The sequence below is a fragment of the Martes martes genome (genome assembly GCF_963455335.1).
Source record: "Martes martes genome assembly, chromosome: 5".
Lineage (NCBI taxonomy): Eukaryota > Metazoa > Chordata > Mammalia > Carnivora > Mustelidae > Martes > Martes martes.
Window position 1 is genome coordinate 29,366,368 of NC_137892.1, and position 16,412 is coordinate 29,382,779.

The window sequence follows — 16,412 nt, forward strand, 5'->3', positions numbered from 1 at the left end:
TTTCCTCAATTGGGACACTGCATCTTTTAGGTTAACTTTCAGGTTATTTGGTCCTGGCCTGACATTTGAAAGAAAAAGAAAATGGGTCTTAAAAAAGAATTCCATAGATAGTAAAAAATCTCTGTGAAAAACTAAAGCTATAAAACCTTAATGTGAACAAAGTCTTCTAATCACAGTATACAGTTAACAGTTAAAACACGCAGCTACTCCGAGGCAGCATTTTAAAACTGGAGCAAGAGGCCAGAGTGTGCGTCTCCGGGACCCGCTGACGTTCGGGTTCTGTATAACAAACACCATGCCCAGCTCTGTCGGCCAACTGAGAACGAGACGCCGACCTCGGACTCAAAGGGAAATAGAAAAGTCTTGGAACAAGTTGGAGGGTTCACTGCTGTTAATGCCAGCCGAGAGTTAAAAGGCGAAAATCCTAACCTCGGGAGGAGAATCAAGGCGCTCCGTGCAGCCCCGCCGTCCTGCAAATCGCTCAGGGTAGCGTCTGGCGAAACGCAAACGCAGCGCCCGCCGGCGCCCGCAGGCCAGGGAGCGCCCGGGTGCGGCCGGGTCCCCGGCGCCTGGCGCGGAGGCGCGCACACCCCTTTTCTGCAGACTCACAGGTTTTCAGGCCCCGCCTCCTCCGGGCCCAGCTCCGCTCCGCCACCCTGTGGGCGCCGACCCAGGGGTCCGCAGCCCCGCGCCCTCCGCCGCCGCGCCCCCGGCACCCGCCCCGAGCCCCCCGGGAGCGCGGCGCGCGGCGGGGGCGGCGGCGGCGCCTCCGGCCCGCGCGGCGCAGCGTCTGGGTCCCGGGGGCAGGGAGGCGGGGCGCTCGGCCGGGGGCGGAGCTGCGGCCGCGAGCCCGCCCCCCGCTCGCCCTCCGCCGGCCGGCTGGAGCGGCCATGGAGGTCTACATCCCGTCCTTTCGCTACGAGGAGAGCGACCTGGAGCGGGGATACACGGTAGGCGCGAGCCGCGGCCGGACAGGGCCCCCGAGGCGGGACCGCGGCTGCTGAGCGCGGAGGTGCCCCCGGCCGCGGCCGGCCCTGCGCGGGGTGTCCCCTGGCTGCCCTCCCTTCCGCGGGGCCTGAGGCTGGGCTGCGCCCCGGCGCGGTTGTCAGGGAGACGCCCCCCACCCCCCATCTGCCCCTCGCCCGAGCTCGGCGGCCGCGGGCGCCCGGGGCGCCTCTGGTTCGCTCCCTTCCCCCTCCCGGCCCCGCTCCCGGCCTCGGGGCAGCAGCGGCGGGACTCAAGCCCCGGCTCGCGACGCTCGCGGTTCTCCCCGCCGCCCGCCCTCTGCAGCCCGGGGTGGGCTGCGTCCGCGTCTGGCCCAGCTGCCCCCGCTGCCCAGGCAGGAGTGGCCGCGCCGCGCATTGATGTTGGCTTCCAAGTTCTGTGGGATTCATTCAGATGGAAAACATGCTAATCAAAAAAAAAAAAAAAAAAAAATCATCATTTGCAGCCCTTTATTAGCCAGAGTGAACACATGCGTTGCTTTGAGATGGCTTCCAAAGTTGTGGTTTTTTTACCCCCCTAGTTCTGGTGGGCCCTGAAAGGGCATAATCAGCTACTTACTGCGCACCTGTTCCATACCTAAGCCGGATCCCTGAGAACTGAGAAACTGGGCCCCTGATCTCCAGAGTGGAAGAGAGGGTCGGGAGGGTGAAGACCAGGGCCTGGGACCTTTGGACGAGTTAGCAAGTAAACTGTAGGTGGTTGGTTTCCCAGTGAACTTAGACACCTTCATCTAGACGGTTGTTGCCAGAGGGAGAAGTGCCTCACCTGGGCTCGACCTCGGAAGAATCTGTTTCCAGTTGTTAAAGACCAGGTAGGCGGAGAAGATTGCAGAGGGCAATCTGAAAGGACTGATGGAATGTTCATTTCGAACTCACTCACTTGCTAAACAGCAGTTCTATTAATTTGGCAGAGTATTTTAACCTTTCTTTTCTCTCACTATTCGTGGGTTTTGATGACAGCCTATTTGGAACCTTCTGTGTTTTCATAGGGAGGATTAAATCTCCCTCTCAAGGGAGTTTTTAGAATTAAGAGTGGTGATTGGAAAAAACAAAAATCCAGGGAGTATGTGGATTTTTAGGATTAAGTAGACCTCTGGGTTCAAGTGTTGAAGTGTCCTAAGAGAAGTACTTACTGAACGCCTTCCTTTGGGGTGGAGACTGGGGTGGTGGTGGGGCAGGCAGCTGAGCTCTGTTTGGCCACTATTTATATAAATAACTCTTCCCGATGAATTAATAGTTGGCTAAATATTCTGCATCTTCCTTAAAAAGGGGGGGGGGGATTGAACTTAAATTTGAACCTGTGTGAGGCCTTTTCCTTAAAGCCTTGAAACCTTGCTTGTCTTTCATTAGTCCAGGTGTGTCAGCCCTCCCCACCCCCATCAGCATCAGCAGCCTAGGAGGGCCTGCTGTCTTTGGGGCATTCTCTAGGATCTGAAGATTACAGCCTGCTTGTTTAGTCTTTTGATGTGTTTAGATGAAGGTGGTCTCAGTAGTCCAAACTAAAAGTTACTTACCTCCCCAAATAAGGACTTTGAAGTAGATCAGAATTAAGGCTTTTTGGCCATTACTGGTTATTCTTTTCTTACAGGATCTGTGTTTTCCCACACTGTTTTCCAGTATCTTTTGATTACTCGAATTACGACCAGGCGTGTGCCGGCTTGTGACTTAAATTGATTTGGAAGGAGCCTTTTTCTTGGCAACTGTGGCAGTCTGGAGATTGCTTATATGATGAAAGTTTGTGTGCTTTGTAAAAGCTTACTTTTTAAAAAAATCCTAACTCATTTAGATGGATAACCATATTGTCCAGATACCTCTGCAAGTGATTTTTTTCCTATGTGAGTCAATGAAGCAGCTGTTGGATACCTTGTTCCCTTTGAGCAGCTGTTTTATAATTGCACAGCAGAAGACTATACTTTTGGGGATCATTTTCTTTCGGGGATCATTACTATAGTTTGTTATAATTGCACAGCAGTTATTCATTTAGTAAATATTAACTGAGTGCCTGCTTGGTGTCTGTATTCTAGTTCCTAGGAATTTAGCGGTGAATAACATTTCATCTTTTTAAAAAACCCTTAGAATTTACAAATATAATCTCAGTTTTCTGAGCAAGAAACTGGTGAAATAATGTATACTTCAGAGTAAAAAGCATCTTTTTTTTTAAAGGTGATTATGTTATTTAAGAATATGTAAGGAATATTGCATTAGAGCAAATTCAGTGATTGGAGGCTTATAGTAAAGAAGTGTGGTTCTTCCTTGCTTCTAGTCCCATGCCCTCAAAACATAAAACATGGGGTTGCATTCTTAGAGACTTTTCTGTATGCCATGAAAACATATGGGTTTCTTTCTTAGAATAAATCGTAAGATTTGACTATAACTGTCATCCTACAACATGAATATCTTTCTATACTGATATGGATAGGTCTGTCTCCTAGCTACTAGCAAGGGGATCTTCCTCATAAGGAACACACCATCATTTGTTTACCCAGATCTCTTGTTGCTGGCCACTAACACTTGCTTCTAATTTTTAGCAACTGTGTCAGATGTTGAAATGAGACATCCCTGTACATGGCTTTTTTTTTTTTTTTTTTGAATGCCTACTGCTAGGATTTTTGTAGAGCCTTAACTAGAATCGGTACTTCTGGGCCTTTTAAAGTTTTCATAGGTAATGCTCAGTTGTTACTCAAGAAGTTTATACAAAGTTATGCCCAATGTACAAGGTAATTTACCTCTAAAGAGTGAATTTTTGCCTTTTGAACCCTTAAACATTGACTGTGGGCTTGTGGGGTGTCAGGTGTGGGATTGAAAGGTAAAGGGATGTTGCTCCTGTCCTTAGAATTCTCAGCCAACAGGGACAAGGTAGGGACGGGCTAGGGTGCCCTGGTGTTATCTGGCAGTCTTGAGGAGGAAGAGGGCATTTCTGCACTGCCTTGAGGTCATGTGTGGTGTGGGGTTGGGGGTTGTTTAGGAATGCTGACTTGTGAAATCTGGCTAGGTTTTTGCTGGCACTGTGAATTCTAGAAGGAGGAAGTGTAGCACAAAATCTCATCTCAGGGGAAAGGCATTTTAAACCCCCAGATTCATCAGAACTAAAAAAGAAAGAAAGAAAGAAAGAAAGAAAGGTGAGGACGGAACCCTTCTAAATCATCTTAATTTATGAAGAATCAGGAAAGGATCTGCTACCAAAATTCACATGAACTCAGATGTACTTCATGGGAAGGTTATTCTCTACCTGCCCTCTGTCCCCATAGCTTAGATGTTTACTGTCTGTTTCCCAGCAAGGCTCTAAACTCCTTGAGACTAGCACAGTGTCGGTTTCTACTGCTGTACTCCAGCACAAGGGTCTATGGCATAGTAAGAATTCAGCACTTGTGTGATGAATAAATAATGAATGCATGAGTCTTCTAATAGGAGAAGGAAACCCAAAGAGCAGTGATTCTGAAGCATGAAGCAGCTCGGTGGGTGGAAAGGGGTCAGGGTGCAGACTGGAGTTTCCAGTAGCGGAAAGGATTGTGCAGGGGACACTTAACAGAGGGAGGTGGAGAGAGATCAGCTCGCCAGCCTGAAGAGCTGGAAAGGAGTATGGACTTCAGCCTCAGACACTGGGTTCGAGGAAGGAAGTAACATGATGAGCTTTGCATTTAGAAAGATGACCCTGGAGTTTTAATCATTTAAGTGATGGTAGAGAGAAGGTGTGAGCTGGAACTAAGGCAACTGTGAAAGGGAGGTGACAAGAAGCTCCAGGATCTGGTAACCAGACGTGAGGCAGGAATGTGACTCCCCTGGGTGCGGGTGCCCTTGGCCGACTCAGAGCTGAAGCAAGGGGGAGATTTCATGTGGGGACCTGTTGTGTTTTTCGTGATTGGTGAGGCTGTTTGATTTTGAAGCTCAGGATAGAGGTCTGGGCTAGGAATATGGCTCTAGAGGGTCATTCAGCACAGAGGATGAGAAAAGCGTAGCAGTTAATGCTATTCCCAGGAGGAGAATGTAGAGTGAAGAAAGATGATGGACTTAAGGTAAAATCCCACAATTTGCCTGAGCAAAGAATTCTCAGCACTGTGTGCCGAGGGAGAGGAGAGAAGGACGAAGGACGAAGGGTGGGCAGGGATGAAAAGTGGGAAGACAGAGAATGGTAGATGCTTTACAGGAAAGGAAAGGCTGGATGTAGCTGAGTGGTCTTGTAAGGTGACGATGGAGAAGAGTCCGTTGGATGTGAGAGTAAGCGGGGCTGGGGTGTGAATATAGGCTAGTATTTTCAATTTTCAGATACGTTTTTGGGAAATAAGAAAAATAGAATTACTACCTCGGTTGCAACAGAAAAGTTTGAATGTATTAGATTTCATTATTTTATAGCTGTAAAAATCAAGGCATTCAATTAGATGGTTTTTCAAGTTCATTTTAACTATCTGTGACTGTGTTATGGTTATACAGATATATCTTTTTCTTGTATTCCGGTCTCTTTGACTTACTTGATGTATCATGCCTTTCACTATGTAGGGCAGCTTCATAGTTACATGATCATAATGCTGAGACATATGCAGGGATCATTGTTTTAATATTTTATGGATTAAAATACAAAAATAGAACAATACAAGGAACCATTTACCAATTCCTCATCTTCAGTCTTTTAAATTACTTCATTTATCACCCCTTATTCTTCTATTTTTTTAGGAATAGTTTGGGGTGCCTGGGTGGCTCAGTGGGTAAAAGCCTCTGCCTTCAGCTCAGATCATGATCCCAGAGTCCTGGGATCAAGCCCCACGTCCAGCTCTCTGCTCAGTGGGGAGCCTGCTTCCCCCCCTCTCTCTGCCTGCCTCTCCGACTACTTGTGATCTCTGTCAAACAAATAAATAAAATCTTTAGAAAAAAAATTTCTGGAATATTTTGAAACAAACCCAGGACATAATTTCACCTGTAACTTTTCACTTTGAATACTTGACAGTTACAGACTTTTAAAAAATATATAACAAAAATGTCAGTCTTGTCACAAAACTAGCCATACCTTCAGACCATCCCAATTCTCACTTGTTTTTTTGTTGTTCTTAGCATGACCACAATGTCGACATTTCCTTGGAATTAACAGTGATCTGCAGGAAGTATTTTTACTGCCATTTTGTATTTGTGAGAATGAGAAGTTGAGTAAGGGCACTTGTCTGCCCATGCGTAGCCCTCCTCTGTGCTTTCATTCTCAGAGTGCTCCCATCTGGAGCAAGTTGCAATGAAAAAAATTGTGTATGTGTGTGCTACAGCTAGCAGAGGAAGAGAGGGCATTTCTTCAGAGCACTGGCCCTGTTTTCCTCAGAAGCTCTGAACAAATCCATGCCCTTTCGTATCTTGTTGTCCCCAATGGGTTTTTCAACCAATCCTGTTGCCAGGCGAATTCTCTGTCCTGATTGGCTGAGGCTGGGCCGTCTGAACCAATCACCGGGGCAAGGCCACATTAATTAGATGGAGTTAAAATAATGGGTCTTTCTGGAGCCGGGAGTGAGGTCAGCCTCTTCCTGCCACCTAACCCTGCAGGCACGACAGTGAGACCACAATGTCCGCCACGATATCTTCAAGTCACCCATTATAAGCATCTATAATGAAGGAGGCCTTTGTGTGACAAGGACATAGCTGTCCCAGCTATGTCACTCACGGTAAACTGACAGCATAAGCAAACATTAAATGTGTGTCGCACAATGAAATCAAGCACGTGTAGGGTATGTTCCTTACCCTTAAGGACAGGAAATACAAGTGTGGAATTTTTTTTTTAAATTTATTTATTTGAGAGAGAGAGACAGAGTGAGAGAGGATGAGAGGGGGAGGTCAGAGGGAGAAGCAGACTCCCCATGGAGCTGGGAGCCCGATGTGGGACTCTATCCCAGGACTCCAGGATCATGACCTGAGCTGAAGGCAGTCACTTAACCAGCTGAGCCACCCAGGAGCCCCACAAGTGCGGAAATATTCTTAAAATCCTTCTTAATTCATTTATTTAAGAGAGAGGGGATGAGAAAATGCATGCGTGGGGGCTGTGGCCCCGTGCAAGTAGGGGGAGGGGCAGAGGGAGAGAATCTCAAGCGGACTCCCCACTGAGCTCAGAGCCCCACGAGGGGCTCCCTCTCAGGCTGCATGAGATTAGGACCTGAGCCAAAACCAAGAGTCCCAGGCTTAGCCCACCCAGCCACCCAGGCTCCCGAAGTGTGAAAATATTCTGAACATTAGCCAATAGAATGCTACCTTCACTTAAGAATCAAAATAGGTACAAGAGGATTGAATTTTGCAAGTTCCTTGCTTAGAAATTTAGAGACAGAAGTAAGTTTGTTTTCACTGAGCAAGAAATGCATTGTAATCTTTTTTTTTTTTAGTAGTTTGCACTTTGCAATTTATGTTTTTAAAATAAACTTTTAATCATGCAATAATTTTAGATTTGCAGAAAAGTTACAAAGTTAGTAACTGAGAGTTCCTGTATATCCCCCAACCAGTTTCCCCTGTTGCTTTAACATCATATATTACCATGGAAATGTCAAAACAAGGAAACTAGCATTGGTGCTTTACTGTTGACTAAGCTCCAGACTTTATTTGGATTCCACTAATGTCCAATCCAGGATATTGTGTTGCATTTAGTTTTGTCTGTCCTGATGTGAAACTAAGTTATTAGTCCAGATTACAGCACAGTGTCTCAAAAATGAGGCAGGAATGGCATTAGAAATAAAGCCATACAGATCAAATCAGATTTTGTCTATTTTAGATACTTTCTGTGTAACTTTTGCCATTTTGACAAAAACCCCTTAGCCTGTTCCACCCATTTATGACAGAAGCTGGCACAGTCTAAGGGCAGAAGCTCAGCCTATGGATTCATGCTGTCTGCATTCAAATTTTGCCTCCAATATTTAGCTTGAGGTCTGACTTTGGACAAGCCACTCAATCTCCTATTTTTTCCCCCCTCTCGACTGTGAAAAAGGAGAATACTAGTACCTACTTTGTAGAGTGGTTTGGGCATTAAATGACATAATTCTTGCAAAGTGCTAGGAAAGAGGTTTGTGATTTTTTTTTTTAAGATTTTATTTATTTATTTGACAGAGAGAGACACAGCAAGAGAGGGGAAACATGCGGGGGGAGTGGGAGAGGGAGAAGCAGGCTTCCTGCTGAGCAGGGAGCCCAATGCGGGGCTCTATCCCAGTATCCTGAGATCACGACCTGAGCTGAAGGCAGACACTTAACAACTGAGCCACCCAGGTGCCCCGTGATTTATTCTTATTATTTTGAATAAGGACTGCCTTCAAGTTCTTTTTTTTTTAAGCTTTTTTTTTTTTAAGATTATTATTTATGTGACAGACAGATCACAAGTAGGCAGAGAGGCAGGCAGAGAGAGAGAGAGAGGAGGAAGCAGGCTCCCTGCTGAGCAGAGAGCCTAATCCGGGGCTTGATCCCAGGACCCTGAGATCATGACCTGAGCCCAAAGGCAGAGGCTTAACTTACTGAGCCACCAAGTCGCCCCCTTTTTTAAGCTTTTTAAGTCAGTAATGTAAACAAAAGTCCAGGAGAAATATTCATGCTATATAAAATAAATTCTTTGCAAATACTTTGAAGTATTTCAGAAGTAATTCGCATGGAATCAACTGGTACTCTTCTAACAACTTTCATTCAGTTCAGGTTTAGTATTGTAGCGTTATTTACTACCTGTGTGTGTTTTCTTTTTCCTTCAGGATGCTGAAGGCTACTATATTTACGTAAGTGAGTGGTATATATTACAGAGAGCACCGAGACGCCTGCTTCTCACCTCCTGCCTTCTTTTCTATCCCCCAGCATCCATCCAAAACACAGGGACCATCAGGCTCATGCCTTGCATTCTTACGATGGGTTTCCAGGTGTACGTTTAGATTTTTTAAAATAATTTTTGAATAGATTTTATTTATTTGAGAGAGCATGAGTGGGATGGAGGGGCAGAGGGAGAGGGAGAAGCAGACTCCCCACCAAGCGGGGAGCCCAACATGGGGCTCCATCCCAGGACCCTGAGATCATGACCCAAGCTGAAGGCAGAGGCTTCACTGACTGAGTCACCCAGGTACCCCCACATACTCAGATTTTTAATGGAATTTCCTGTTATTTTGCTTCATATGTGTCTTTTCTGTTTCAGTTTTCTGTTCTCTTGCTCCCCTTCCCTTTTGAAAGTACATGTTTTGTTACAAAAAATGTCAACATATGGAGAAGTGGAGAGACTGACCCCTTTACTCAGCTTTTAAAATGATGAGCTCTTAGGGCACCTGGGTGGCTCAGTCAGTTGAGCATCCGACTCCTGATTTTGGCTCAGGTCACAGTCTCAAAGGAGAGTGACTGAGCCATACAGACATCCCTCCCTATCTCATTATTAATACCTTTTTCAGTTCCTTACCTTGTATAAAGGTAGAGGCTTGATCATTTTCAGATTTGATTTGCGGTGCTAGCAACCATTGAAGAACACTGCCTAGATCTTTTCATTCCTTAGTGGTTGCTAAGTATTGATAGTTTAATTTTAACATTCTTTCTTCATTTATTGGCTTGGATACATGTATACAAAGCAACTTGGCCTCGTAAATTAGTTACTGTGAGGTGTAGTTTTTAATAGCAAAAGCAGGAGAAGGGCCTGATTCTTTCTTTGGTTATTTACTTTTCAAAACAATGAGTTGGCTGTCTCCAAAGATAAAGATTATCACAGAGGCTCTTAAAAAAAATCAGTATTGGGGTGCCTGGGTGGCTCATTGGGGTGGGCTTCTGCCTTTGGCTCAGGTCCTGGGATCTTGGTCTCAGGGTCCTGGGATCAAGTGCTGCATCAGGCTCTCTGATCAGCAGGGAGCCTGCTTCCCCTCTCTCTCTGCCTACTTGTGATCTCTCTCTCTGTCAAATAAATAAATAAAAATCTTTTAAAAAATCAGTATTGTTAGGGATCTGTGGATATTAGCATATTTTATGTAGTTGGGTCCCTTACATTTATTATTCTTAAATACTTTCTGTCCTTCTTTGGCCATTTTCGTATTTGGCGTTTTCAAGTTGGGTGCTGTGTCCTTAACATAACCTTAGTTGTGTTTGCTTCCCGGCATAACAAGATACATCTTTTACCTTTCCTGCCCCAGATCTGGAATTAGGTTAAAGATCCCTGGTTGCTTTTAGTGGGAAATGAGAGAGACTATGATCTATAGACAAGGTGCTTGTGAAGGTTTTGAGATCTTTTCCATGCTCACAGTGGAGGAATGTTTCTCTTCAGACCAAATACACGGTTATGTTGAGGACAGCAGGAATTTTTGTCTTGGTCTTTTATCTTCAGCTGTGTCTTTTTCCTGCCTTGAAAATCTCAATACTTTAGATGCTGAGATTGATGGAACATTGTATGATTAGCGGTTTACTTTATCTCCCATCATACCCATCAGTGTGTCTCCATTATAATACCAGTACTACCATCAACAACACGATTACTGAATACAGCTTAAAACTTTTTTTAAGAAGTTCTTTTGTTCTTTGATCCATCCGTCTAGGAGTGGCCAATCAAATGACTTTCAAAATCACTTAGTTTGGTTCTTCCCTGCTTATAATTCCAACGAGCTACCCAGTGTCATTTTCTTTTGTGTACTTAGGGATTTTTCTAGAAGGTGATTTTATTTTATATTGTGTAGAGTATATACTGCCTTAGGTTTATTTGCTGAATTTCTAGCTGCTTTTTATATTCCCTTCATTCTGTTTTCTTCCCTTTCCCTTGATGACCATTTAAAAAAAAGTTATAGTTATCTTTCCATTAAAAAAATAGAAACACGGTGCACCTACCTGCTCAGTCACGGGAGCGTGCAATCTTGATCTTGGGGTTGTGAGTTTGAACCACTCCCCACGTTGTGTGTAGAGATTATTTAAATGAAAACTTAAAACAAAAAGAAACAAATACAGGTACATTTGTGCCCTTAGATTAAACGGTAGTCTAAAATTAAACAGTAGTATATGAAAACATTTTCTTACACTTGTTTTGTGTTGGGTTGGGTTTTTTTTTTTGTTTTGCTTTGTTTTTTGTTTTTGTTTTTGTTTTTGTTTTTCAGATTTTTTTTGACTTTACAGTGCATCCTGTAGTTCACTCCCAGGGGCATATATCAAGATGCAGACTCCTTTCCTATAGCTTAATTCTTCTGCATTGTTGTCTGCAGCCACTAGCCTTGTGCATCTGGTTCTTGCATTTTTGTCAGGGTATCTTTAGAATAGATTCTTAGCCGTGGGTTACTGGATCAAAAGGTACATGCATACATACTTGATTTTGCCAGATAGTGTCAGATCCCCTTCTTTTGGGATTGTGCTACTTTGCATTCCCATAGCAGTTTATGAGAGTGTGTATTTCCTCACAAGCTTGCCAGCTGAGCGTGTTGTCAGGCCTTTGGGTTTGTGCCAGTCTGATGAGGGGAGCAGTGGTGTCCCCTTGTAGATCCATTGTAACTTGCTAGCTCAGTTCTGATGACTAGTTTCGACATTTTTGAAACCCGCTGGTGTCCCTTGTAGTTGCGTTGCTTTGCGTTGCTTTGCTTTCTTCTTTCTTTCTCTTCCGTCCTCCTCCCCTTCCTCCTCCTCCTCCTTCTTTTTCTCCTCCTCCTTTTTTTGAAGTAGGTAGTGGGTAGGTGGGTATTTGAGATAAGCGAGTATCCCCTTGTTGATTTTTATTAAAAAGGCGAATGACGGAGGGGAGGGAGTCAAGATGGCGGAGGAGCAGGAGGCCGAGGCGACATCAGGTCGCAGGAGATCAGCTAGATAGTTATCAGACCATTCCGAACAGCTACAGATCCAACAGGAGATCGAAGAGAGGAAGAGCAGCAGTTCTAGAAACAGGAAATCGACCACTTTCGGAAAGGAAACAACTGAACTGGAGAATAGTCTTGGGGACCTTGGGTACACTATGTGCCATTCATGGAAAAACATCGCCTCCTGATCTTTAAGAGTGTTAGAGTGTTTTGTAAATTTTGAAACTTCATATTCTTTTTTCTGCTGACGGAACATCCCCACTTGTGCACACCCTGCCCAGGTGACCAAGTGCACCAGTGTGATAAGGATGACCTTTCCCTGCCCCGAGTTCCCTTTCGTGCCATGCCCTCACTACCACCTGGTAACATTCAAACACACCATTGAAATCTCCTCTTGCCTTTCTCTTGTATTCCACCTTGACCTCCAATAAAGGCACGTTGTTTGTTGGGGGGGGGGGGGGAGGCAAATGGCATCGGTTTTCACCTTACAATTCTTACTCGAAGGAAGAACCAATACGTGAGTGGAGCCCTACCGGCCACCTTTCCTAAATTCTTTGAGTTTAGATGAATTTCGCAGTTTAGAAATTATTTTAGAAACTATTAGCTTCTCTCCTTCTTCATCCTCACCCTTCTCTCCACCTTGCTGGTGGATATTCCTCTTACAGTCAAGATTACCTAAGGCAGGTAAAGCAAGCATTCATTCGTGTGATTAAGTCTTACGGGCTTAACTCTCCCCGTCACTATATTGGTATTGTGGGCTCCAGGCTGACTGACAAGGCTCTGGAAGGGTGAATGGAAGTAAGCCAGTTTGAGAAAGGGAAGAATATTTCATTGATAGCCTACAACTTCAATACTATGATATAAACATTAACAATACTTAAATTCTATGATAGAAAGGCATTACCTCTTCTTATGTTACATGATAAGGTGATAAGAGAAGAAAGCAAAAGATATGTTTTATATATGTATATAAAACATATATAACATATATATGGGGGCGCCTGAGTGGTTCAGTGTTAAAGCCTCTGCCTTTGGCTCAGGTCATGATCTCAGGGTCCTAGGATTGAGCCCCACATCGGACTCTCTGCTTAGCAGGGAGCCTGCTTACCCCTCTCTGCCTGCCTCTCTGCCTGCTTGTGATCTCTCTCTCTCTGTCAAATAAATAAATAAAATCTTTTTTAAAAACCATATATATGTTAATAGAGATGCACATAAACACACTAGAGACAAAATAAGGGAATGCTTGGGACAATTACAGTCCTCACTTCTGTAACTCATCACATGGTCAAGGCTGGTATTTATAACTTCCTTCTTTTACTGCTTACTTGTATTCCCTTTGCCTTCAGCAAGTACTTCACCTGGTTGTGGATCTTTGCCGTGTAGGGTGACTCGAGCCATTAGAATCTTTGAATTGGGTTGTGGGAGCTTTCCGTTGACTTTAATCACAGGGCATCTTACACTAAGAGGCACCGTCAGGGGTCTCCTGTGGTGCAGACGATCTTCCTTGCCCCCTCTGTGCTTTTGCAGTCCGCTTTACCCTTGCTAGTCAGGATCCATCACGCCAGCCAGCACACTCATTCCCTTTCTAGCTGTGTGGATTCAGAGACACAAGGAGCTGAAAGTGGCCAGGTGACAGTCTTGACTTTGAGTTCAGTGGAGTCCCTGCTGTGTCTCCTGGTGGAGGCGTTCATCCTTTTGGAACTAAGACCTCTAGACCAACAGAGCATCAAGTCACAGAGACTGGAAGGAAAAAATTGGGCCGGTGGGCCACTAAGGGTAACGGTGAATGATGTCCCTCCCATTTCCACCCCTTAATTACTTGATCTATGAATTCTGGGTATGGGGACACAGCATCATGTTGCCCCCCAGCGGGTCATGTACCTGAGTCTACAGAAGGCCGTTCCACCGTTCTGTCAGTCTAGCTGCTGGAGGATGGTGGGGAGCTTGGTGAGACCAGTGAATTCCATGTTTGTGGACCCACTGCATCATTTCATTTACCGTGAAGTAAGACGCTTGATTAGAATCAGTGCTGTGTGGAATATCATGGCCATGGGGAAAGGATTCAGTAAGTCGATGAATGGTAGTTGTAGGGATATAGCATGCAGGGAAGGCAAATCTCTATCCAGAGTAAGTGTCTGTTCTAGTAAGAACAAAACACTGTCCCTTCCACAATGGAAGTGGTCCAGTGTAATCCACCTGCTACCAGGTAGCTGGCTAATCACTTCACAGAATGGTGCCATATTGGGGGTTCGGAATCGGTCCCTGCTGTTGGCAGACTGGGCCAACAATCAATGTTGGTCATAGCCAGATGGGCCTCGGTAAGTGGAAATCTGTGTTGCTGAACACCAGTATTACCTACATCCCTCTCACTGTGGTCACTTTGTGAGCCTGCTGGGCGATGACAGGAGTGGCTGGGGAAAGAGGCTGACTAGCATCTGCAGAGCCGGTCATCCTGTCCACTTGATTAGTAAAATCACCCTTAGCTACAGTCACTCTTTGAGCATTCACATGAAACACAAATAGCTTTACTTTCTTCTCTTTCTCCTCCTCCTCCTCCTTTTGCCTATTCAGAGAGGTCTACTTACGTACCTCATCTTCACCTTTCCACAGAGCCAATTTTCCAACCATGTTCTTTTCCACTTCCCCAACCATCCACCCAAACCATGGACCATAGCTGGTGCCTTGGTATCTAATCTCACATCTGGCCACTTCTCCTTTTAAGCAAAGTGAACAAGGTGCATTGCTTGAAATCTGACCCCAGAGAAGATTTCTGTTGACTGTTGTCTTTCACAGCTGTCCCAGAGAGAGAATAGCATGGTACAGGTGCGCCCTCACAGGTGGTGCTTGCTTATGTTGCAGACTCATCTGCAAACCAGGTCCAAGTCTTCCCTTCCTCTGTCAGCTAATTCTAGGGAACGCCTCATGAGGCCACAGGTGCAGGCTGGAGAGAGTAAGTAGTATAGCAGGAGTGGGGACCATGAGCATTTGGGCCCCTTCTTTTTTTTTTTTTTTGGAATGTAACTTTTTTTTTAATTTAAATTCCGTTTTTTGCGTATAACACCCATCACATCACATGCCCTCCTTGATTGGGCCACTTCATGCAACTTACTTGTGCCTTCAGGGCCTGCTTCGGCCCAGTCACATGTACACCAATTCCATTTGGTGATCAAGTATTGCTGCACCCAGCTGTGTAGCTTGGTGGGTCAGATAACACCTAGTTCATGATGGGCAACTCAGGTCACATGATAACTTGATAGTCTCTGGTCAAGTCTCCAGCCCTGCTAAAGTGCAGTAGCAAGCCAAGATCTCTTTCTCGAAAGGAAAGTAGGTATCCACAGAGGATGGCAGGGCCTTGCTCTGAGGTCCTAAGGACCTGCACTGCCCTTCACCCGTGGAGGCCTGCCAAAGGTTCAGACAACATCACTGTGTTTCTGCCACTTCATGCATTATTGGATCTGGTGGATCATAACCCAAGTGGCAAGGCAGCTTGGACCTATTGGAGAGCCTTCTCTTGGTCTGGACCCCACTCAAACGTCATAGCTTTTTGAGTCCTTTGGTAAAAGGGTGGGAATAACCTACGACCATTTGCCTCCAGAATCAAGGGAACCACCATATTAGGGAGGGCAATCTGCTTTGCTCTGTCGATAGGTTTAAATATTAATCTCACCCAAAACCACTTCACAGAAACACCCAGAACAACGTTTGACCAAATATCTGGCCACCCCACTGTAAATTTCACCATCACACTTCCTTCTAAAATTGCAATCCACACTTCATTCTTCAATAAACCTTGTGGTGTTTTTCTCCCTTTTGTTTTAGTTCAGATGTAGATAACATGAGAAAATATGTTTTTCTATTTTAGTATCCCCTGTTTATTGTAAATGAGGTTTAGTCCTCCTTGCAGTTGGAAGTGTTTTATTTGTTTGTTTTTTTCCTTCAGATGCATGCCCACGGATCTCCGTTTTACAAACGTGATCATAGTGCAGGGAATAAAAGTTTACAGAAAAGGTCTGTTTTCCTTGTTTATTATTAGCGGACAATTAGATCTCGTTGTCAGTAAAAATTGATGGCTGCAGCTTCCAAATTATTGAGCCTGTGCTAATAAATGCAACAGTTGTTCATAATTTGGTGGTAAATGACCTTTAAATGTAGATGTTTACGGAGGCAGTCCTTGGGGAACAATTTAACTTCCAAATGACACCCATGAGTCCTTGTTATCATTTAAATATGCTTCCTTTTGTCAATAACAGAATAACAAATACTGGTTAGATTTCTAATGTTGATTCAGATACCAGGGAACCTGCTGAATAAATTAGTGTACATTTGATTCATATTGACCAAAATTTTTTACATTGCTGTGTTACAGGTCAAGGTGACATGCATTTAAATGCATTGTAGCGCAGAGGTCATGCTTGACTGACAAGAATGCTTACACGGTTTTTAATTAACTTTTAAATATTATCCTAAAATTCCTTCTCAAATACCAACTAAATGATTAGGAACAGGACTGAAATTAACTTAGTAGAGAGAAACCTTATTTTGAAAGTCAATAATCTTGATCTTTCCCATAAAAATTATTGGAGTAAATCATTGCTACATTTTTATCTTACGATTTGTGAGGAAATCAGATCTGCTTTTTCCATCGTAGACTCTGAATTCATTATCTGTGGGTTTTCCATGGATA

At 44.5% G+C, this 16,412-nt stretch overlaps 1 protein-coding gene across 2 annotated transcripts in view; it reads left to right on the forward strand.

Annotated features, from left to right (window-relative positions):
* The first annotated feature begins 869 nt into the window (after positions 1 to 869).
* The window catches only part of SNX24 (sorting nexin 24), a 156,167-nt gene continuing 140,624 nt past the window's right edge, over positions 870 to 16,412 (forward strand). For both annotated transcript variants that reach the window (XM_080805012.1, XM_080805013.1), the window contains exon 1: positions 870 to 950. In XM_080805012.1, coding sequence (XP_080661138.1) covers positions 891 to 950 — 60 coding nt within the window. In that variant the 5' untranslated portion in view covers positions 870 to 890. The remainder of the gene's footprint in view (positions 951 to 16,412) is intronic.